Here is a 23,698-nt window from a genome sequence, read left to right on the forward strand (position 1 = left end):
CAGACCTAAAATTGACCGTGAAACTTCACACAAAGTTAATGATGTAAACAGTAGACACATTAAGGTGCAATTGCCCACATTGCTTGCAGCAATATCCCCTCCGTGAAAAAAGAAACGTTAAGTTTCTATTGATCCCTTCAATTATTGAAAATCATCGCTCACCTCCCTTATCTATAAAAACAAATACTCCCTCCGTTTCACAATGTAAGACTTTTTAGTCTTACCTATATTCATATAAATGCAAAAGTCTTACAATATAAAACGGAGGTACTACCTCCGTACGTTTCATAATGTAAGATGTTTAATTTTTTTTAACTTTTAACCATTCGTCTTATTTAAAAGTTTAGTATAAATATAAAAAATGACAAGTGATGCTTAAAGTTCTATTTCCATAATTGTTTGAATAAAACAAATGGTCAAACATTGAAAAAAAATATCAAACATCTTACATTATGGAACATGGAACAGAGAGAGTAACATTTAACACTTCAAACTTTATACCGAATGTATAATCACCCTAATTATAATCGAGGGTATTTTTATTCTACGTGATAAGAATGTGGCACTACTCTATCTACGTGGCAACGCAATGAATACAATTATCAATTATTTCTAAAAAAAATTCATGCTGGCCCATATTTTCAGCCGCCTAGTTCTTCTGTAGAGAAAGAGACCCTTATTCTTTTAGAGAAATGCTGCCGCATCAACAAGATAAATGCAACAGACTGAATAATTTGGTTTAAAAAAACAAAGGATTAGAATTATAAAGATTAATTCCTATTAAAGCTATTCGATTCTAGGAACAAAGTATAGAAAAATTAATAAAAAATTTTCTTTCCTACAAATTACAGAGGAAAAACGTAGAAAATTTCTATCTACTCAAACCGAAAAATTTATATCTACTCAAACCCCTTAAAAATTCATATATTTTCTCCATTTTTTCTATTTAGATGGATTGCCAAATAGGCCGTAAGAGCATGCCTAACATTTCATTCAAATTTGATCATCCATATTTCCATTTGGATCCATATCTCCATTTGGATGATCATTTAAAATAGTTTCATCCTTCATATTTCTCTTTTACTCCAACATATCATCTAAATCACATCCTACATATCTCACTCAATTACATTTTATTAATAATGTAACTACCCATATTTTTATATTTTTTTTACAATGGCTAGATTTTTTGAATGTGTAATTGAACGACTATTTTTTAACTAACAGTATTTATGTGAACAACTATGCTTGAATGTGTATCTCTTAAATAATTTAATTCGGTATACATAGACATAGCACGAATAAATATTATGTTGAAATACTCTCGGTATGTTTTCATAATCACTGGACAGAGCTCCAATTTCATTAAGGCTGAAAACAAGTGGTACATCAGTGAAGACGGACAAAATGAGATGGATGCTACTGCAAGTGTTGAAGATGCGAAGACTGGAGAGGGCGCAGAGGCAGGCAGTGGCCTGCCTGGGCCCGAAGGTCGGTGAGCAATCCGGATTCTCTGACGCAGTGAACAAAAGTCACAAAACAGCAACACATGGTGTGTGCTACAACACCTAACTTTCAACACCGTAAACACTGTAGCTACAGTGAAGAACAGTAAATATATACCGTTCGTCGGTACTATTGTGCTCGATCTCGTGCGCTTGTTGCAAATCGAACGGTTGAAAGCACACCCAAAGTCATGGTACTGTGCATATCTGACTTTTGAACGAGACTTTAGAGAATGTCGTTTGGTCGGTATGGGCACGCACGGAGGTCGGCGGTGGCCTGCCTAGGCATGGAGGCGTGGAGGCAGGTGAGGCTGTGGAGGCGGGCGAGGGTGGTGTGCGAAGACGCAGATATCGACCATAGTGGTAGATGACGCCGCGGCTAACGGTGACCGCCGGGGGCCTATGAGTCTTCGGTCTTCCCAAAAAGTTTTTTGAAAAACATCACGTCGAATTTTTGGACACCTAAATGAAGCATTAAATATACATGAACATTATAACTAATTACATAGTTATGGAGAAAATCGTCATACGAATCTTTTGAGCCTAATTAGTACTTGATTAGTCATAAGTGCTATAGTAACCTATATGTGCTAATGACGGATTAATTAGGATCAAAAGATTTGTCTCGTAGTTTCTGGACGAAATCTATAATTTATTTTATAATTAAACTATGTTTAATACTCCAAATCTATATCCAGTGTATCCGATGTGATGTCTTTTTTAAAAAAAAATTTGCAATCCCAACCAGGCCTCACCGCCGGCAGGACCAGTGCAGACGCTCATCTCCTACCAAAAGCAAGAAGTGAGCTGATTGGCAGAATAAATGAAGCAGGGCCACCTCACCAGCGCACGCGCCATGGCTGCCTCAGCCGGTCACAATAGACTTAAATTTTGATTTTTCTTAACATAGAGTTATTCTTGAGGTTTTTTTCTAGTTTTTCCACCCTTAATTTTCAGGTCAATAAAAATATGTATATAACAGTTTTATTCATAAATTATTTTTTATTTATAAATATATCGTAACAATCACCCCACTGAAAAGTGTTCGTAGTTTCCCATGGCATTGGCCGGAGTGGCTACGGCTGTTATGATGTCTTTGAACAACGTGGTACTCGTACTACTCCCTTCCGAAATAATCTTATTTTTCCATAAATATACCAATACAAACAAAAAATTAAAATACCATTTACTTTATTAAATCCTAATATATAATTGTTTTCATCTTATCTAGTTTCAATGTAATTGTTCTCTAAGGGCACCTAAATGTATTTTCTTAGAAATGTACAAGTCTAGATACATCATAAGATTCTAACTTAGCTAGTTTTGCTCTAATATTTATACCTATACAACTAAGATGGATCCTACTATATTAGAAAAATATTATCTCCCTCAACTTTTTTAACATGGGCCAATGAGCCAACAGTCCATCAACTATCCAACCAAATGCTCTAGCTAAAATTATTTTTTTAACCTAAGCACCGGTTGCCCAAACAAGCAATATGTGCTTAGAATTTTTAACCTAGCATCTATGCTCCAATGCATGACACTTTTTTTCTATTGTTTCTATTTCCTTCGTGTACCTCCTTGGAAATTCACTGGAGCTGCCCTAATATCACAAACCCCAATGCAATATTGCTAAAAATAAATTTATTTTGAGACAAATAAAGAGAACATATATATGAAGTTATTATAAGACATAGATTACCTAGTAGCAAAAGCGTTGAAGTTATAACTGCGAACAAGGGAAAAAACTTCGAGTCTATTCTCCAAAAAAAAAAACCTTGCCTGTCTTCGTCATCTTTTCGTTTATGATTACGCTTATAAGTCAAAAAATTAATTCTAAAACTTAAATTTAGAGTTGATGGTGACATTTGTCATTATTTTATTTTCTTGCCTTTGCTTTAAGATTACTAATAACACGTGTATAAAATTCTTACCTATAAATTATTTTTTAATAGTTAATAAACCGTTTAACTCTACTTAGTTTTAGCGAACAATAAGGCCGCACGCTTGTCACAGATTTAAGTTTTTCTGCTAAGGAGTAAAATGTGATTAAATTAGTGTCAGACATTTTATGTACCAATCGGATGAGGGCCTCATAGTTTTGGGATAAGTTATCCCGTCGCAGAAAAAATAGTAACAAATCAGTACATGACTAATTAATTATTAAATATAAAAAATTAAAAATAGATTAATATGATATCTTTTTAAGTAACTTTTTCATAAAAAATCTCAGAAAACTACACTACTTACGGAAAAAGAGAGGAATCTGGATTACAGAGTCATTGCCGAACAAGACCGAGATCGAATAATTTGCCCCTACCGGTAGAAGCAACCACTGCTTATCATCATGAGAAGGAAGACACCGAAGCTCGCGTTGGATTTCTTCAAGAAGAGAACCTTGGAAAAATGCTCCAAATGGATGTAACAGGTGAAAACAAGAGCAAAATCCAGGCAAAAGATCACTTATACAAGCTTTTACTTACTGAGAGCTTATTCACTTTGAAGAAATTTCAACTCACACAAATAGAAAAGGTAAAGTAATAGTAAGTATGACAACATTAATCTATAGAAAATTTTCAAGAGGTTTGAGTGGATAAAAAATTTCCTATATTTTCTCTCTGCAACTTATATGAAAGAAAAAAAATTCTTTGGGTTTAATGTACTTCATTTATATTTCAAAGGAATCAAATCCTTATGAATTGGATTGTTTGTTTTTTACTTCAAAACGAGTAGTCCTTGAATCGTACGATCATTTAGGCCCCATTCTTTTTAGCTAACTCATAGGATTATTATCACAAATGATTCATTAACATAATGTAATGCATTATTTAGACAACGCATTTTAATCTATCTGTTAATATTATTTGTCCAAATATTTAGTTTATCCTTGGAATCGAATAGACAATCCAAAATCTAGAATAATATATTTCAAGCTATCAATAGAATATGTGTACTCTTTCAGTAGGATTTCTAATGTCATCATTTGCTATTTGTTTCCATTTCTTTAAGAATATGTTTGTAGATGTACTCGTGATTTATATATTCATGAATTCGTGACACATGGTCTTAAAACCCTGTCACCATATAGGTTTTACGACTTAAACCCCAATAGCATATTAAGCGCTTGTTTACTTTATTGGGAAATTTACAAACGTACCATTATAATTTTACAAAGTTAGAGATATGACATTGGTATCTCAATGACATATGGGGTCTACATGAATCAATGACACGTGGGTCATGATGACATATTTTTAATTTTACAAATTTATAAGACAAAATTTGCTACATAGCATTGAAAAAACACGTAATTAGCCGGTGGACACCGTAAGATCATGAATTTGCTACAGGACACCACAAAAATATGGTAATTAGCTACCGGACACTCCGGCCAATTTCTTTTTATTATTTTTAGAGTCAAAAATTTTAAAAATGACGAGATTGGTCTCGGTGGTCAACTTGTTATGCGCCCTCGTCGCCATTGGGTCACCACCGTCGCCGCCTGCTTACTCGCCCCGTAGGCTAGGGTTCGGGTATGTGCGGCGCTGAAACCAACTGGGTCTTGTTCGACCCAACCCAGTCGATATAACGGGTTGCTTACCGAGGACAATCTCATCATTTTTGAACTTTTGACTCTAAAAATAATAAAAAATTGGCCGGAGTGCGCTGCTAATTACTACACTTTTGTGGTACACTACAGCAAATTCATGATCTTGCGGTGTCCACTGGCTAATTACGCATTTTTCGATGTCTTGTAGCCAATTTATAATGACATCCTTATAATTTTTCCTATTTAAAACCTTTCAAAATTTGCTATGACAACAAACCAAGCATATCACCCCTAACACATCCCTACCAATTTTTGGTTCCTGGAATTTTTCGCTCCCAAAACTTTCACCAAACATCAGAGAGTTTCAAACAAAACCGTACCCAACCTAACTAATATCTAGTAATGCTAAGATTTGACAACACCAAAGTTTAGAAATATATAGTTTTGAATTTGATAAGCCCTAAATGCAGCAATGTGAAGGGCACAGGCAAAGCAAAGCTTTGGTTGACCAGTTGACCCAAATTTAACGGTACTGTGCTATAGCCAGTTCTGAATTTGCAAAAGCAACCCCTCCTACCATAAATATTACGAGGAGGCGCCACAAAAGCAGCAACTTTTACTAATTTCTCAGAAACCGAGGGGCAATTTTGAAAGAAGCTAGGGTTTCTCGGGAGGGCAGAAAAGGGATTTCCAAGAAAGCAATGGCGTTCAAGGTAAAGTTCAAGTCTTCCCTGTTCAGGAAAGCGAGCGCGGGGGGCAGCGGCGGCGATGGCGGCGAAGAAGCTACGCCGCCGTCGTCTCCGCCTTCGTCTTCGCGGCCGGTACCACCGCCTTCCCCATCCCGTGGCCCCCTGGAGTAGTTTTGATCTCGTCACTGTCGCAGCCGTTCTTCCTCCTCTGCCGCTGCGGATTTGGTGGGCTTCACCTCCGTGTTTGTGCTGCCTTGGGCGGTGATGAGTTTTCCAGGAAAAATGTTTTGTCCAGTCCCATTCCGATGGTTGGAATTTGGTGCGGTGCGTCGTTGGGCTATGTAATTTCGTTCTTTGTTAATTTCGAATCTTTCTTGCCCCCGTTTTTTCGGGATTTAGGATGGTTTCTTGGGTGTAAAAAGTCCTAGTCATGTTCTTCAAAACTAGCGCGCGATTTCCTTATGCTGATGTCTTTTGGTTGAATAAAAAATGTATCTTCCGTCGCATGAAATGGGCAATGAAGCTTTTCTGCGTTATTGAATTTGTCAGTTAGGGGAATTCATGTGGTGTGGTCAATGTTCTTTTTTTTTGATTCTTTGGCTGTGTATGCTTGTGAGCTCTGTGCAAGTTCTTGACACAATGACACCATTGGTACTTTCAGACTTTCTTTAGAAATAAAGAGGTGGCGGTTTTCTGATTCTTGTGTTGGCCTTTTGTCGTTTTTTTGTTCCAAAATTACGTTCTTTCGTAGCTTTGCTGCCTGTTTTGTTGTGGCAACATAACTTTTGCCCTTTTGAATTTGGATGTTCTCTGGACCTAGATTTGTTGATCTGGTTGTAGCTTGCAAATGCCAGTTTGTAATAAAAATGGAATGCTGTTCAGTGCATTTGGTGCTTGAAAAATATTCTTTATAACGAGGTTTCTGCATTTTTGCAGCGCATGGTCCATAAGAAGGTGGCAAAATCCTCTGGAGATTGCTTGTTCATGAGTGCTCAAAACGAATGTCCACTTTATATTGGTCGGAATGACTCAGCACCGCTCACCATGCACAACTATTTGGCACTGCGCAAAAAATGGTGGCGCCTGCTCGCTGGCAAGAGAACATACCTCCGACCACCAAAGAGCCACCTTGGACACGATGGTGCCTTCAAGTGTCCAAATGCTCGTCCAAGTACATTAGGATGTCAGGTATGGATCTTCTGAGTCTTTCTGCTCCCTGCCCCCTTCATACTCGATTACTCGTAGTATTATATATTATTACGTTATCTTGAAATTCGCAATTTATTCTACTAGTAGTTCATCAAACATATTACTTATTCTGTATATCTAAAGGATTCCGGTTGCAATTATCCTCAGAGTTAAGTGCAAATAACCAAAAGAGTAGAAACTTGAGTACTTGAATGTGAGGAAGATTCTCAGTACAACGCTGTGGTTGTTCCAACCAGTTTTCTCTTCTTGATCATAGTTTTTACGTAAAAAGGTTTTACACTGAGTTACACTAATATTTTAAGAGTAATACTGTTTTGCTAGTTGTTGCTTTTCTGCTATTTGTGTCCTGGCATTACTTGTTTGGATCCATGTTCAGATCTAATGTTTGGATAAATTATTCATTACATTCTTGTATTTCTTATTCTGACATTCTAGGAACCACTCTTGGCTTTGGTTCACCTATCTACAGAGAAACACATCATCAAGCAAAAGATCAAGGTGTGTACAAGTACTACATATGCAAACTTTGACTCCAAAAACATTATTGTTATGAAATGTACAAGTACTCAAGTCCTAAAATTCATTATTCCTACAGCTTTTGGGCGAGCAATATGCTCTTGTCAGACAAGTGCGCAAAGATGGTAGCAGTTTTTACAGGGCCTTTGTCTTTTCCTTAATGGTAACAACATATCGCTTCTTCATAGCATACATCTGTATTTTTCTTTTGGCTGCAAACTTAATATTGCTACCATGGTAATAGGAGAATCTTGGACAAATGCTAGAAAAGCAAGTTGAGATCGCTCGGCTGATGGAACGCGTTGACATGTCCTTAGAAAAACTCTCCGACCTTGAATGGGACAAAGCATACTTCCTAAATCCTGCGGCATACTTCTCAAGTGTTGCTAATGTGAGAATTACCACCATTAAGACAAGTGGGAACAGTCTGCTAGATGGGTTTGATATTCTCATAATATAGCTTAAATTATATTCATTGTTCTTTCAGGAGTTCGATGATTTGGTCAAGTCTGTTGCAGATGGGTAACTTAATTCTTGACGGTTCTTTTGAGCTATTTTTTTTCTTTTATGTGATATTTTTCAGGATCTCTTTCTTTCCATTTTGTTTCATATTTGTTTATAAAAAGTACTTTGGTATTTGTAGTCTGCCTGCCGATGAATTGTACAAGAGCAGCCTACAAGAAATCAAGTCATCAAGGAGTAAGTACTGAGTACATTGCATGTTGTGACGTATATTTGTCTTTTGTTCTCTCTGTCACAATTTTTCCTTGTCAGCTCTTTCTTTGCTTAGATTGCTGACAGAGATTGAAATCCGCACACGAGAAGAGGACTACTTGCCATGTCCCCTTGGATATACTGATGCCCTTGAGGTTAGACTTATGTCAACATTTATCTTCTATTACTGTAAATACCATACACTGTAGTATACGACCAACAGATAAAATTTCTACCGTAAGGACTGTGTTTTGGTATGTTTTGTGTGAAGGATATGCAAAAATGTATGCATTGAAAACATTCTTTAGCTTCCATTTCCCCAAAGATCTGGTTTGGCTTGTTGGCTCGTTGAGTAGATGCAGTTCTTGTTCACTTTCCACACTTGGGTGCTTTCGATCACAGTTTTGTGTGAAGATGGTGCGTCCCATGGACATTGAACCTGGTGTAACACAAATCAAGGCTCTATCAAACGCACTTGGCGTCCCGTTGCGCATCGAGGTTGCTGATTCAAGCTCTCAGTTTGGGGCAGTTCAAGTGACACGAATATATTTCTTCCCTCAATCAGAGCCTACGGATCCAAGTGAGTCCTCACCAGGCAAAGCCACAGAAACTCTGGAGCAGCAAACAGATAGTGTCCCAGTTGAGAGGGCTGGAGAATGCCCGAGTGGGAATTTCCTAACGTCCGGTGGCATACCTCTGGTGTCCTTGCTGTATAGGCCTGCCCACTATGACATTCTTTACCTCAAGTGAAGAGTTTGACTGCAAGTCATCTTGGTATAGATGTGCCTGATAGAACCTTTTCGATGACATGGAAATATAATGATAGTGTAGTTACTGTAGTACCGATGGACCATCCTCTTGGTTGTGCACTGCTGTTGAAACTGCTTGCAATTCCTTGCATCTTCTTCAGTTCAGTTGCTGGTAGATGCTTGACGAGTTATGATATTTTGGGAAAGAAGTATCGGCATCGTGCGGAAGTTGAAGGCACTATTTTTTTTTGTTGCTCCTGCACTCAGAGGGTGTAACTGAACATGGTATTTTTTTTTTAAGTCTCTACTAAAGCATAATCGTTCATCATCCTCACCCCATGTAGACATTGCATCCACAAAAAAAAAAGAAAAGAAAAATCAAGTGGTTAATTAAAAAATATTTCTTTTCTTTATAGACATGTGCGACCCATATTTATTTTCTCTATGTCTTCTCTTTTGCTTCTGTCTATGTTTATAAATAAAATTTAAATTTTCGACCATAAACTTTGATTCTAGTATTTTTTTACCGTAATTTTCAATGTTCTAAAAAAGGACATAATTAAGCAATGAGATTACCGAAATCGTGATAGGCGTGAATGTTCGTGTATTAGCCCTATCCGTTTGCTTCTTTATTATGATTATTACGAGGAAATTTTTTAATTAAATAAAATTTTTAGCAAGTAATTTTATTACTAAACCATAGAGTAATTTTTTTTCAAAACTGAACCTTTTGGCTACGCCAGTGTTGGTAGTGTGACAAAACCTGTGAACCTTTTGGCCACGCCAGTGTTGGTAGTGTGACAAGATAACGCTGCTACGCAGTCTGGTCGGCGTGGCAGTCTTGGCCACGTCAATACAAGACAATGCTGCCACGTCATCGACAATGGCGTGGTAAGCCGTTTCGTCATGCCAATGTTGGTAGCGTGGTCAAAAGGTTCATACAGTGTAAATATTTTTTCCAGAGGTTTAGTAATAAAATTATTTATTAAAAAGTTTTAAAAATAAAAAAAATTCTAATATGAGGGGGGAGGCCACAAGAGCCACGGACTGTGGGACCCAGTGGTCAGCGGCTGCAAGAGGACGTGGGCCGGGCCCTATTTCCTAGGTCGATTTCACCCAAACCTATTGAGTCTGAGGTCGCCGCCGCCCGCGCGTTCGTCGCAGTCGGAGTCGGAGTCGGAGGACGCCGCCTCGCCGTGGGCCCTTTGCCGGCGATCCTGCTGTGCAGATCGGCTGCAACCCAGGCACGAATTAAGGTCAGTCAGCAGCAGTCTCCTCTCCTCTAGCAAATTGCGTCACCGAATTAGCGTAACGCGGAAAATTTCAATGGTAGGCAAATACCGGTGCTTTGCACCGGATAAATATGAATTACACGTATCATGGAATTATACTCGTCCTAGTTGTGAGGTTTTTAGGAAAGACTCGTCCCTGCAGATGTGTTTGCATAACAAACTTATTTTAGAGATAGAAGGCCAAAGAATTGTAATGTGTACAACTTCATGTGCATGCACAAAATTGTTTCCATAGCCCCGCCTAAGGCTATCACCGATCCAGCTTACAAAGAATTCATGCAGTTATATTTGGATATGAACCTCGAGTTTGAACTGAATTGGAAGTTGGATTGAACATCAACTGTGCTAAGCAGTACGTACAATTTATTGGTTCTTCCACCAAATGCCGGAATTCTTTATATTGATGCTTGTGATAGTTTTATGCTTCTCTTGTTTAAGTTGCATTTGCCATTTTCTTGGTAGTTGCCAATTGATTTAATCATACCTCAAGTTTGATGAAGCTTCTAAAATTTCAGGTCGTGCAGCAAATCACCAATTCACTATGCTAATTAGCTTACTATAAAATGGCCGGGTCGGTCCAAGGGTATCCCAACTTGACTTTATGACTTGACAACCATGATATTAATCGACACTAGTAAACTCACAGGACAAAGAAATGGGAAACAACCGATGAGACAATCAAATTAGTCCTTTAATATCATGCTATTCTCTAAAAAAAATGTACGAAATGAAGGGCATATTCACCGGAAACTACCCTTGCTTCATATTGCCTAAGGTACAATTGCATTCAGCTAATTGTATTATTTGAGTAGAATAAAGAGTACTTTATTCCGTTCCAATCATGTCTGGATTAGGGCTCCAAACTCGGTAATTAAGAATGTCTTGTGTGCATTATCCTTTTCTCAATGCCACCGTATGGTTGCTGCTCCTCCTCATATAAAATTTATGAACTGCAGTGCAGGCTAGCTTTCCAGCAGCTTCAGTAAACTTGACGTTTTCATGCTCGTGCAGATCTCGATCAGCCACCAAGCTCAATTTATCTTTCTCCCTGTTGCTTGTGTCGCCCAGTTCCTGGATTACCAAAACGTGCTCATTCATATTAGCATACTCCAGTGTGTTTTCCTTTGGCATTTGTTGTTCATCTCCAATACCCAATCCCTCCGTCACAACTATATGATCTGACTCCTCATTTGAACTCTTGGGACAATCCAAACTGCAGTCAGTAATGTGCTTGAATTTTTTTGGGGGGCTCCCTCCAGGTCGTTTGGCATTATTTGAACTGACCGACTCTTTTCCGGTGGTGCCAGTGGCTTTGACCATCTCTTCCTTTGGCTCAGATAGACGATTTAAGCAAGAAGTAACGTCTTCAGCTGCAACTTGCAAAAGACCAATCGTTAGAATGGACTCATTTAATTAGACAAAATATGGTCCATGCCATTCAACAATAGCTAAAAAATGCCGTTCGCATTAAAACTTTTAACTTGGGCAAAAGTTAGTAAAGTTTAAGGATTTTGTATATTGGCATCAGTGTCCCATTAAACAGTAGGAAGGACTTTGACTTCCAAAAGAAAAAAATGTTATGTACCTGTATAGTTTTGGTGCCATCGCAGTCTGTTCTGTGTAGATTCTTCTAGGGTGTATTTCAGTACAGAAGCACTTTAGTTTCCATAATAGCCTCAGAAAAGGAAACATTCTGCGCTTTGATCAATGCTGCCCGTTTGGTTTAGATCATCGATCGTGTTAAGACTTACTTCTATGAGTGCCTAAATTTAATCTTCTGCAGGGTCCATAACAGGATAGTATGGGTAACTACCTTAAAGAAAGAGGCTGAATGGTGTGGCACTTTCGAAAGAGAGAATAGGGGAGGTGTGGTGTACTGGTGTGGGGGCTCTTATTGCTCTTTTTTCTGTTTGACTATCATTTGCACAGTATTATATATATAGAAGAAGAACAAGGATGACTAACAGAAACTAATTTTTTTAAACTAATCGAGATGTCAAATAAATGACTACTATCCTCATTATCTAAAAAACAGTTATCTTAAAAAACTAACACCTAACAAAGGAAACTAATTGAGCAATAATATCAACGCTACACTATCATGGACAATACAAAACTATAGGATTACCCCATATCTGTGGTACATGATAGTAAGTTCATGTTTTTACTAATATAGCAGGGCAAATTGTGTCCAAATACCTTACAGACTATCTTGCTAAAAAAAACTTCAGCATTATATACTATTCATATCCTTTCACAAATTACTAATATGCTATCACTACTGAAAGAACAACTGCACAGAGAAATGTGGAAATGAAATGTGAAAGCAAGAGTTGGCGTCATTTTATTGATCATTTCTGTTTAGTTTTCTACTTTTCAGTTTGTTTTACAGTGGACTCTGGCCTTTGTATTTGTCGCCTGGAAGTCTTTCCTTCTTTACCATGTAGCTTTTACTGCTGTACTATTTTTTTAACATTGCATAAAAGATATCATCAGATGCAGCAGAGCAAAGTAAGCATTAGGAACGATGAAGGGGAAGTACACAATATATTCATAGACTTCCCTAAAGAATCCAAACAATGTAGCATGCATGTTTTGATCAATATGTTTTGTAGAGCTATTTAAGTCAAACCATTATCATATGATGACAAAATTTATACCACATGTTATATCAGAAGGTTATTCACATTCTTCATATCATTCAAAATTCTGCAAACAACAAAACAATGTTGAGGCACAATTTCCGGAATGGAAATAATCAAGCATAAAGAAAAGTTAAATCTTTCTCAACAGAATGATTATTTGAATTCTTTTTTTGACATTACTATGACTGAGACTGAATACTTTTGCATTTTGGCAAATATAGCGAAGCACAAGTATCTCAGCAAACTATGTATGCTATATCAATACACTTAGCTTTAAATGCAACTCACAATTTTTTTTTCTAATACATGGTACTAAAACAAGGGATTTACATCACTAGACTGAAAAAAATCTTTCAGAATAGTAAAGCATGCCATATGTATTATTAAGTCGGTGTAATATTGACAGACCTAATTCTCTGATATTGACAACCTAAATGATTGAGGGCAGTTTAAACTTACATTCCAAAACAAATCCCAGAAAAATACTAGGAAAATCAATATTTCTTTAATTTCCCATCACAATAGTGCGGTGTTTATTACATTCTGTCATGTGAGCAATAAAAAATATAAGGTCGTTCAGAGAACACCCCTTTATCCCATTCCAAAAGGAAAACATAAGAATATTATTGTGGTGTATTCATTTTCCTCAGCAAGTAAATGAAGTAGATCAGAAAAGATCAAAGATTATTGGAGTGTATCACCACCACACATCTAATCACTGATCAGGATAGGGAAAGTCACAAGTCACAACAGCAATCTATGATGGAATTATCATGGTAACATATGAACCTCCAGACACACACAGTACACATGGTGACCTTAGGAGCAATCAGTTAATACTTATAACACAAGACAAAGATGTTATGGTGATTATAACAACTGATGAACACTAGCAATGCAATATAACTGGTTAATTAGGATTCTTTAGATAAATTCATCTTTCCACATGTAAAAAACAAGCTTAGTTACAAAATAGCTGTTTTAACAAAGAAGTGCTTTAAACATTCTGTTAGGCATAAGTGCATTGAGACAGGAAACAATGTAGCAATAAGTGACATTTTTTTATTATTTGCATTGTCTCTTTACTTAGTTCTCTCTAATTTTTTTCCCCCTGTGAATTACCTCTAGTTTAGGATATTGCTTCTTTACTTGCATTCACTGTTCAGTGCTCTTAGTCCTTATCTTCGCACAAATTTTACAAGCGTCGGTTAGTCATTTGATGAATTTAGGTTATTGTTCTTGGTAGTAATAGCCTTCATACTGTTAATATTTTCATAAGTTTTATCATGGTTTCCCATGGCATTACCTCTTGATCTCTTGCTAGCCTCTGATGTGACTAATGCCTTCTCAGCTTTGGAGCTTTCAGCAGTTGGCATCAAGATTTTCCGTGGTCTTCCTCTTGGTCGCTTGGGAATATCTGAGTTATCTGCTTCTTTGCTTTCGCTTATAGCTTTAACAGTTACAAACTTCCTTGCTTCTGGCTCAAATCGAGGATCCAACTCAGAAGACATACCTTCAGGCATGATGTGGCAATAATCAGGTAGGTGGAGGACAAGACAATATAAATTATATAAATAACTCTCTAAAGACTGAAAGGAACTCGTCTTAGAAAAGTTAGTTTTATAACACCAAAAACTTTTAGCAGTTTAGTTTTTTAACCTCAAAATGTTACCACTATCTTTATCCCTGACACCATTGCCTTCCTGTTCATTATACTCTCTTCCCTATCCCAATGTGGAGTTGTGGTCTCGCTGGTGAACCATTGATGAGATCAAAATTGTCCCAGAATTTTTATAACCCTGCTGTCCACATTGTTATTCTACAGTTATCCCTGACTTACCTTCCTGCACATCCTACTTTTTCTTCCCTGTGCTAATGCAGAGTTGTGGTATGCCATCACACCTGCCCCCGCCACCCCCTTCCCCTTTTTTGCATCTCTCCTCTCCTCTCCCTCATAACACAGCCATTTCCACGCGTGCTGCCACTCGGGGCACATGTGCCAATGGTGTGACTAGGGGTCTAGGGCAGCCTAGCAGTAGCAGCACACCTAACGACCAAATCTGCAATCCTATAGTGGGCTCACCCGGGATCTCTCCTCTTCTTCCCTCCTTAATGAATGAATTAAGCACAGGACGAACCAAGCAGAGCTTTAGATGTTGCAGGTGAACATGGGTGCATATGCCTGAACTGAGCATTATCCTGTTCCTGAAAGGCATAGAAGGGCATGTGATGAGGCTTAGTGAGATAGGGGATGCAACCTAGAATGCTGGGCACACGGACAATGATGCCTCAGGGAACTGAGCTGTTCACGATGGTGTCTGCTATGCGTGCCATATTGATCCAGACGGAGCCAGGTAGGGCTAGATCTGATATTCTACACATGTACTTTCTTGCCAAAAAACAACAAAAAGTAAAAAAGAGGCTGAATGGAATAGAAAGTTGGTGGCATAAAATTTAGCAGCAAAATGTTGGTGGTACAAAATACAGAGGGGAATTTTATTGGTACAAAAGTAATATTTCCTTTTTCCATGAAAATGGAAATATTTCCTTCTTTTAATGGTTCTACATTTCTCTGCAAGTCTGAAACTATTGTAGTCAAACTTTACTCAAATTATTAAACATTTACAATCAGGAATTTTGCCCAGCAAATATCAGTTAATTTCTATTCTAGTAACCAGTTCACTGAGAACAGAAAAAAAAAAAAACAAGCGCAACAAGTGTTGAGGGTCAATTGCCAAGGAAAATAAAACAGTATATATTTAAAAATCAACTGGCAGAAGTTGCCTTAGCCTATAGAAATAAAATAAAGCATAAAGAGTGTCTAGTGCTACAGAAATTACCGTAATGTGATGTGCCATATTAAAAACTAGATTTTTCTCCAACATTTCCAGGTTATGAGAACTGTTTGCTACTGATAACCCAACGCTCAGCAACTAAAGATACTTCACAGATCAATTTAGAAATATAGTGAAGAGTTGCACATAAGAATAACTCCAGGAAATTGTAAGCTCATTTGGATCCAGAAACATTGGGTGGTTTTAGTATTTCTGTTACTTATGAAGCACATCAAGCAGATCACATATTACTTGAACTTCCCATTAGAAAGCTATGCTGAAAATTCAAAATCAAAGTACCAAACCTAAAGACTCATCTGACATGATTCAATATATGAATGAAACATAAGTTTAGCACTCTCCATCTGCTGCCATGTCCAGCACCTTCTATCTCAACACTGTAAATCTCTCCTGTTTATTTATGATTAATATTATTGCTGCAGATGATTATCTCTAGACAACTCTATTTGTCCTAGATGGGTGCTGTCTTCTTCATGATCCTGTATTCCTGTGCCAATGTCTTCTCATGTAGTTAAAATTATCCACGTTTACCTACAACCTACAGTATACTATTGCTAATACCAAGTATATTTCATTGTAGTATGTGTAACTTGAAGCTGATGGAGTACAGATATCATGAAATAGGAAATAGGATGTATTACAATTACTGTTCAACAGACAGTAAAATAACTGCCACATACGTCTACAATGATATCAATCAATAAAAAAGGAAATATACTAATGAAATTATCACATAACAAACAACTGGATGAACTTACAGTTATTTGATGTTTGGCCATTTGGTAGTTTCTTGTCTATAACTGATGCTCCAACAAATTTTTTCTTTGCTTTTCCTTGTATTTTCAGTCTTTTCAACATACTTTGAGGCTGATAATTAAAAACAATTACCAAATGCTATTCAAAGTTCTGCATACTTCTCATAAATGGCCACCAAAGTAGCACAAATAACCGGAAAAGAAAATCATTTAGTAGTAACTCACAGTATAGTCAATGTTACACATAACTATTGTATATGAAAACAGCATGTAAAATAGTAAATAATGTTTTCAACCAATTCTATAGTACATTCCATACATGATACATGTCAATTTCGAAGAATGCATGAGAAATCATTTAGCATTATGGTTCTAAAATATAGGGAGAAACAAATATGAGATGTTCAAACTTAAGCTCTAATAAAATAATTTGGTTTGTGCCAGCAAGCATAGCAATAGGAAGTAGAATTCAGTGATCTCTTAATGGAGGATGAGACGATAAGGTCAAAGAAACTTAGACCCAAGTTTACCGTTTTCAGAAAGTTGACTAGGCCATGTACTTGATGTTGATGCATGGGAAGTCCAAAAGAATGGCATATGGTAAAACAAAGAGTTGAACAAGGGCAGTCAAAATGAAACTATCATATGCATTTGTTATGAATGGCCAAAGGCTCAAAGTAACAAGCAATTCTCAATATTAACTTGATCCTTTTTTTGTTGTTGAATCATTAGGAAAGCTAACATGAACTTCCAGTATCACAGAGAACACCATATAGCCTGTTTCAAAAGCATCTATGGCATCTTGCATTAAATGAGAAGTGCATATATTTATTATAACTGTGTGCTTAATTGTGTAAGAACTAAGAACATTAGAAAGCAGATTTTGCTTTGAGAATTAGTGGTTTTGAAGGATAATAACATAATTTCGACAGAAAAAACAAGGTAATTACCAGATCTGTGCACCTTTCAAAAGAGTACATGTCAGTGACGCTTCTCCTGGGAATATAGGCATGTTTAGTGATTTCTCCGGTTTCAAGATAGTTGATTACAGACTTAAGTGTACGGAATACATGACGACTAACAGGGTCAGTATAATACTGCACAAGAAGATAATGAATTATTAGAAAACAATAATAAAACACTTTTTAGCATATTATATCAAAAGAATCGCATGCTCTATTGTAATGTACCGGGTCTTTCCTAATTCCATCATTGCACTTTCTAAATATCATTTCCTTCACCCATCCTTCTGGAAGTCCATCTGGATTAAATTCCACCGTTGCAAGAATCTGTAGCCAACTGTAACATTTAGCTCTAGAAAGGCATACTTGCCAAATAACATAAATAATCTCAGCAAACATCATACATTATCTTCAGAGCTTGTATCGCACAACACCTTCACATCACATCTAGAAATCTTCCCCTCAATAGAATAGCGCAATACATTTTCTTTTGACAAGAATCTCACTCCAGTAGGAAGATGAGCATAGAACTGCAAAGAACACATTTTCATGGATATTTAATCACATGTAATTGCAAAACAATTATGATCAAAAAATTATGTCATACTACATTCCACCTTCTGTTGCACAACTATGCATTTTATCTAAACATGGAAACCAAATTGCTCTATCGTGCCACAAAATTTCAAAAATAAATCCATTCTACACAAGGAAAACAAAAGATAAATCCTTCTGAATAAACAGAAATGTTGGCACAGATTGTCTTTTTGTTTTTGTTTTGAAAGTGATTATATTTAAAATTTTGGCATGACTAACAAACTTCATCAATATTGTGGGAAATTCCCATGAACATTTTTTTGGACTGTATAAAGTAAATTGCCAGGATTTTCCTATCAGCTTAGAGCAACTCCAACAGTTAGACAAAAATAGTTTCCCAAATCTAGTGTTTTAGTAAGTTTGTAAATAATATGGCAAAGAAAAAATCATTTTATCTCCAACAGTTAGAGATATTCCACTTGCCAAAAACAGATTTAGTCATCAAAACGGTTGGAAGTTGAGGGAGATCGCAGATTGCCGTCGCTATCGTCGCCCCGCGCCGCGCCACCCGTCTGGTCCCATGATGAAACATGTTCAAGTGTTCTTGCTTAACATGCATTATCATATCGAATTTATATACTCTCCTCTCTACTAATCATGTTATATTATATGTATACTAACTATATATATATATATATATGTATGTATGTATGTGTATATCTATTGATCTATACTGAATTTTCTAATGGAATCACATGTCGTCGGACCAGTCCTGCAGCTCACCATCGGAGAACGCCTCGACGATGTTGTCGATGAGCGAGTCGACGAAGGCGATGCAGCCAAGCATGAACATCAGGCAGATCCTGGTGTGCGTGCTCAAGATCCACGCGAATGCTGCGGCGCCGACCACCACGGCGAGGCATACCCCCGCCGCTTCCTCGATCGCCTGCATGTCCAGCTTCTTGAACGAGTGGCCGGAGACACCGCGGGACATGGTGGCCGTTCACCGCCCGGTGAAACTCCCCCGCGAGACGGTAAGTGTCGCTGCGCTCATGTCCAGTGGCTCGTCGTCGCGGGCAAGCTGGCGCGGGGCGCAGCGGCTTGGTGGCGGCCGGAAACGAACCTCGATGGCGGCGGGGCGCCGAGTGGTGACGGCAGAACGCCAGTCGGCAGTGGGACGGCGGACCGAAAAGAAGAACGAACCACGTGAACGGCGGACCGAAAAGAAGAACGAAGCACATGAATTTTCCAGGCAGAGGCGCGAGAGAAACCCAACGCCGTACTTCCTGGATGGCTAGTGAAATCCGGACTCCCATATATGCACGCAAACGAGAGGATATGGCAAATTGCTAAAATTTGGGAACCCAGATGCCAAACTGTTGGAGGCAGTTTTTTTAGAATTTGCCAAAAAAACAGAGACGATAAGTTTGGATGGGGAGTTGTTGGAGTTGCTCTTAGGCTTTTAGGTGTAACTGGTGTGTGCATGCAACTTAACATGGTATCAGAGCTAAAGGTCTCGAGTTCGAATCCTGGCTCGCGTGAGAAGTGTTGGAGTATATAAAGCGAATTACTCACATTTCCGTATCAGCTTAAGTTTTTAGGTGCAACTGATCGGTACATCCAACTTAACACATTTGCCCACACTTGTGGGGGAAGGGATGTGGTGCACTTGAAGATGACATGCACTAGATATTTTGCTCCCACCTACCTGGCCTCCTATATAATGAAACCAATTTCCTTCTATATATTAAGCAACTCCTTATAATTTGTAAGAAATAACTTACAATGAATCTAAAGGCCAGAGCGGCAGCATCAATAACTTGAAATGTTCTATTCCTTGTTTCGATGCACAAGTTCTGACAAATCTTATCCAAAGTAGTGTTTCCATATAGTGCTAATATAGAAGCAGCGGCAAGCAACTCTAGGGCCTGCAGCCTTTCACATGTTAACTTTACCCACTGAGTTACTGTTTATGCAGGCTGTTTAGATTATATTATTGATTTGTTAGTTCTTTCCATAATCTTAGAGATAGTTTTTTAAGGGTCAAACAGCCATCCCATCTATATAAGGATGGGGTTATAACTCTATTCAGTATTAATCAAGAAATAAATAAGACTGTTTAGTCTCTCTCTTTCTCTCCATCTTCTCCCCTTCTCTTATGGATCATCTGTAACCTTAGTGCAGCTTCCTCCATGAATCCAAGACTCGAGGGCACCTCAAATAAGGCCTAGGGACTCTTATCCAAAAGTCCAACAATCCCAACCAATGTTCCTTACAGACTTGTCTCTAGAAGATGCCTTAATGATGAAAACATCCCAGATTGGAACAAGTAAAAACCTGTATAAATGATGTTAACTCATCTTCTACTGTAATTTTGTCCTATTAGAGATGGGAGCAACAAAAAAATCACAGTTAAATCCTGTTAAAATATTTGTCTCCAATGTACCTAATATTGTGTCCTTGTGGAAGGTCATGATTTCCCCTCACAATCAAATGTTTTTGTGACTAGTTTACACAATTTTTATTCTTACAGGAGATAATATACACCACAGAAACTGGCAGGATGATAAACACTGCCTTGTCTATTCAACTGATGGATCTTTGACACACTTTTTCTTTGGCTTCCTGTCAAGCAAGCTATGTGGAATTGTTGAGTACAATCAGTGCTGCTGGAAGGTTCAGACAAACAAAAGAATGCAACTTGATATTCTAACTGGATTCAGGTGGCATGGCCAGTTGCCCGACATTTACATTCTTTCAGTTTGGGTGCTTTTTGCTGGTCAGTGTGGAAGTCTACAGATATACTCTGCTTTAAGAAAAAATATCATGGCAGCTCAAGAAATCTTTTCAATGTGTGCATTTTTTAACTTTTGGACATATTTGCTGAAGGGATGATGTAAGGAGAATGTGAGAGCTGGAGTGGCGCGACTGCAGGAATTAGTGTTGTCGCACAAGGCTGAGGGTTTGTGGCATCAGGTGGTGGAGAACGTTCTTTGTTTTTACTGCCTTTCCCTGTAATAACAGTCTGTACGACCTTCAATTGCATAATATCTTCATCATCTGGTTTGTACTGCCTGCACTATGCTTCAAAGTTCAAACTCAAGGAAAGATGCGTGTGGTGTAGTTGTAAGAACTTTGTTAGCTGTTTCTCTTAATGTTTGTTAACTGTTTTTCTAATGTAATCCCTCACTCTTAAATAAGTTGGCAAAAGCTGCCAGGCACCTGATTTCTTTTAGTGGAATACACCTGATGTTAACTGAAAAACAAGATCCAATGTACCTTGTACATTTTCTCCATCTTCTTACCCCCTGCTCTGATTTCAATTATCCACCCATCTGGAAGCCAAGTGTGCATTCTCTGCATGTCAAAAGCAGGAAAGCACATCACAAGTGGAATCAACAGCAGTACAAAACAAATCACATCATTGTAGGCACAACTTACATGAAGCTCATTGCCATCGGCACACGCCTGTGACTCCAGCACACGCTCGTCCATCTCTGAGAAAAGATAATATAGTGTCTCCATCTTCGTGGAGAATGTGTATCCTGACACTGGAGAAGTGTAGTACTGCACAGAAATGATCAGGAAGCAACCAAACCTGTAATATTTCGACCAGGATCCTCTTGCAAATACTCCATCCATTTTTTATGACGCAGTTGACTTTTATATTAAAGTTTCACTGTTTGTCTTACTAAAACAATTATATAATTATTAGTTTATTTTGTTATAATTTGATTTATTATTATATGAACTTTAAGTATAACTTGTAATTTTGCATATTTGGGTAAAATTTTTGAATAAGACAAATGGTCAAACATAAATCCATAAGTCAACGACATCATATAAAAAAACAATCCCATTATACGTACCACCCAATTGTACTACGTGCAACCATTGATTAGACAAAGAAAGTCAAGTGAGTGGCACTGCAGTCGTTGGATGGTTGAATCGTACTTAAGTCGGATGGTTGGGTCATACGCATAGCAATTTCCATAAAAAAATGAATGAAGTATCAAATATGTAGGTACAAGCATATGTTAAGAGTAAATACCCGGTAGATGGAGCCATTGTCGCCACGTCGCACCTCCATGATCCAACCATCAGGAAGCCAACTAGGTAGTTCCTCCGACACTTCCACGTCCTTGTCCATCTCCTCTAGCTCCTCTGCCTCCATGCCCTCTTCCCCTTGCTTCTTCAATTCTCCTGCCTCAACAGGTTGGTCCGCTTTGTTGTCATCTAACATGACCACTGGGTGCGGCACATTGTGAACCTCTCTGGCAGAATCAGCAAAAGAAATTTGAGAGGGAAGCTAAATAAAACACAAAAGTGAGTAATAGAGAGCATTAACTCAGTTCGGACTAGCAAATTAGTTATTTGCGCAGTATTTTTTTTAGCAATCGCAACCCAATACAACAACAAGAAGAAAAAAAACAAGTTTACCAATTTAGCATCACCAACTCCGCCCTTCCAAGAGAACACCTGCACTGAGAGAGAGTAAACGACGAACCTGGCGCAGCCAGATGGCGAGGCGCCGCGGCGGCGGCGTCGAGGAAGTGGGGAGGAGGGCTGCGCGGCTCCGGCGTGGGGAGCGCTGGAGGAGGCCAGCCTGGATGAGCGGCGGGGCGCCACGCCGACCGGGGTGGACATGGGATGGGATGGCCTCGCTGCAGGGGGTGGGGTGGGGGCCCGGGCCGGGCCGGGCCGGGCTTCGCGCTAGGCGGCGGCGGCGGAGGCGGCGACTGGTCGGCGGCGGTGGCAACGAGGAGCGAGACTGCGAGAGCAGTGTGGGGAGCAGGTGCTGGAAGCGGTCCACGTCTCGGGCCTCTCGGCCGAGTCCAATTCTCGTACGCTGGTGGGGCCCAGTTACTGGAGAGGTGGTGGTGCGATCCGTCGGCTGGGGTTGATCTGGGGATCGCGGATGCGGACATCGGACGGTGCTCGTGTGATGCAATGTACGCTGTAGTGCACGGCAGAAGGCCCCGCGTGAAATATATTATTATTGACAGGCGGTCCTGCCCGAGCGGTCGTAGCCTCGTAGAGTGGCCGTCCGGCCACCACTTGCATGTGTGTCCCTCCATATAAAATAGTTCATCATAGCTATCACACGAGTAAAAAGGAAAAATAATTGTTACGTATGATAATGACTTAGCGTCGACTCTTAATATTTATTTAAGAAAATGTTGCATGTGGTAGATTAAAAGAAAAGAAGATATTTTGTTGTATTGAAAAAAAATCATACCTGCGTCTACCTTTATAAATACGTTTATGGTAAGTTAATTACTGAAGTGAATGAGAAAAGAGTTAATATTAAGCTCTACCTTTAAATATGACATTGGACACTTATTCAAAATACACTATTTGAAGTTTTGGTGGTATATATGAGATAACTGATATTAAGTTAAAGGATTTATTTTTATTTTAATAGCTATTTAAATATATAAATAATTGAATTAACTACTATATAGTATCTCCGTTCATTTTTCAGTTTTTTGATACAATGTTTTGACTCTTCGTTTTATTCGAAATTTTTTTGCGATTAATATTTTATTCTTATTAGATGATAAAATATGAATAGTACTTTATGTGTGACTAATTTTTTATTCTTACTCTTCGTTTTATTTGTACAAATTTTTTTATTCTTACTAGATGATAAAATATTTTTATTCTTACTAGATGGTGAAACGTTGGATACGGAAAAACGAAAAATGAAGTTATTA

At 38.3% G+C, this 23,698-nt stretch overlaps 2 protein-coding genes and 1 long non-coding RNA gene across 6 annotated transcripts; 2 read left to right on the top strand and 1 right to left on the bottom strand.

The window, feature by feature from the left end:
• The first annotated feature begins 5,691 nt into the window (after window positions 1-5,691).
• Window positions 5,692-9,331, top strand: LOC102710685 (OVARIAN TUMOR DOMAIN-containing deubiquitinating enzyme 1-like). Of its 3 annotated transcripts, XM_015836287.2 has the most exons (10): window positions 5,758-5,879; window positions 5,942-6,071; window positions 6,684-6,935; window positions 7,392-7,454; window positions 7,552-7,635; window positions 7,717-7,863; window positions 7,960-7,994; window positions 8,116-8,171; window positions 8,247-8,341; window positions 8,589-9,331. In XM_015836287.2, the coding sequence occupies exons 1-10, from the start codon at window positions 5,827-5,829 to the stop codon at window positions 8,934-8,936; spliced, it is 1,263 nt and encodes a 420-aa protein (XP_015691773.1). In that variant the 5' UTR covers window positions 5,758-5,826; the 3' UTR covers window positions 8,937-9,331. The 3 variants fall into 3 exon arrangements, with proteins under 3 accessions (XP_015691774.1, XP_006652139.2, XP_015691773.1); XM_015836288.2 differs by lacking the exon at window positions 5,942-6,071 and having other exon boundaries at window positions 5,692-5,771; XM_006652076.3 differs by lacking the exon at window positions 5,942-6,071 and having other exon boundaries at window positions 5,711-5,879.
• A 675-nt stretch (window positions 9,332-10,006) lies between these two features.
• Window positions 10,007-21,242, top strand: LOC107304132. 2 transcript variants are annotated; one of them, XR_001550166.2, is made up of 4 exons: window positions 10,007-10,191; window positions 14,224-14,412; window positions 20,515-20,760; window positions 20,871-21,242. It is a non-coding gene; the product is annotated as an uncharacterized LOC107304132 (long non-coding RNA). The 2 variants fall into 2 exon arrangements; XR_001550165.2 differs by having other exon boundaries at window positions 20,515-21,242.
• On the bottom strand, window positions 10,911-22,771 carry LOC102699500. Its single transcript, XM_006653163.3, has 10 exons — window positions 22,489-22,771; window positions 22,033-22,255; window positions 21,423-21,548; window positions 21,261-21,338; window positions 17,849-17,974; window positions 17,673-17,771; window positions 17,433-17,579; window positions 16,486-16,594; window positions 14,179-14,385; window positions 10,911-11,597 (listed from the first exon to the last, which is right to left on the bottom strand). Exons 1-10 carry the CDS (start codon window positions 22,626-22,628, stop codon window positions 11,119-11,121), a joined length of 1,734 nt encoding a protein of 577 aa, XP_006653226.2. The 5' UTR covers window positions 22,629-22,771; the 3' UTR covers window positions 10,911-11,118.
• Between the last annotated feature and the right edge of the window lie 927 nt (window positions 22,772-23,698).

The sequence above is a fragment of the Oryza brachyantha genome, chromosome 4, assembly GCF_000231095.2.
Source record: "Oryza brachyantha chromosome 4, ObraRS2, whole genome shotgun sequence".
NCBI classification, from domain to species: Eukaryota; Viridiplantae; Streptophyta; class Magnoliopsida; order Poales; family Poaceae; genus Oryza; species Oryza brachyantha.

Excerpts from the sequence above, each read along its gene's own strand:
- LOC102710685 (XM_015836287.2), top strand. The coding sequence starts at position 5,827 with ATGGCGGCGAAGAAGCTACGCCGCCGTCGTCTCCGCCTTCGTCTTCGC. Across the intron at positions 5,880-5,941 it reads CGCCTTCGTCTTCGCGGCCG|CCGTTCTTCCTCCTCTGCCG; the intron begins GTACCACCGCCT and ends TCACTGTCGCAG. Across the intron at positions 7,864-7,959 it reads ACTTCTCAAGTGTTGCTAAT|GAGTTCGATGATTTGGTCAA; the intron begins GTGAGAATTACC and ends TTGTTCTTTCAG.
- LOC102699500 (XM_006653163.3), bottom strand. The coding sequence starts at position 22,628 with ATGTCCACCCCGGTCGGCGTGGCGCCCCGCCGCTCATCCAGGCTGGCC. Across the intron at positions 17,975-21,260 it reads AGATGGAGAAAATGTACAAG|TTCTATGCTCATCTTCCTAC; the intron begins GTACATTGGATC and ends TGTTCTTTGCAG. Across the intron at positions 17,772-17,848 it reads ATACAAGCTCTGAAGATAAT|ATTCTTGCAACGGTGGAATT; the intron begins GTATGATGTTTG and ends AGTTGGCTACAG.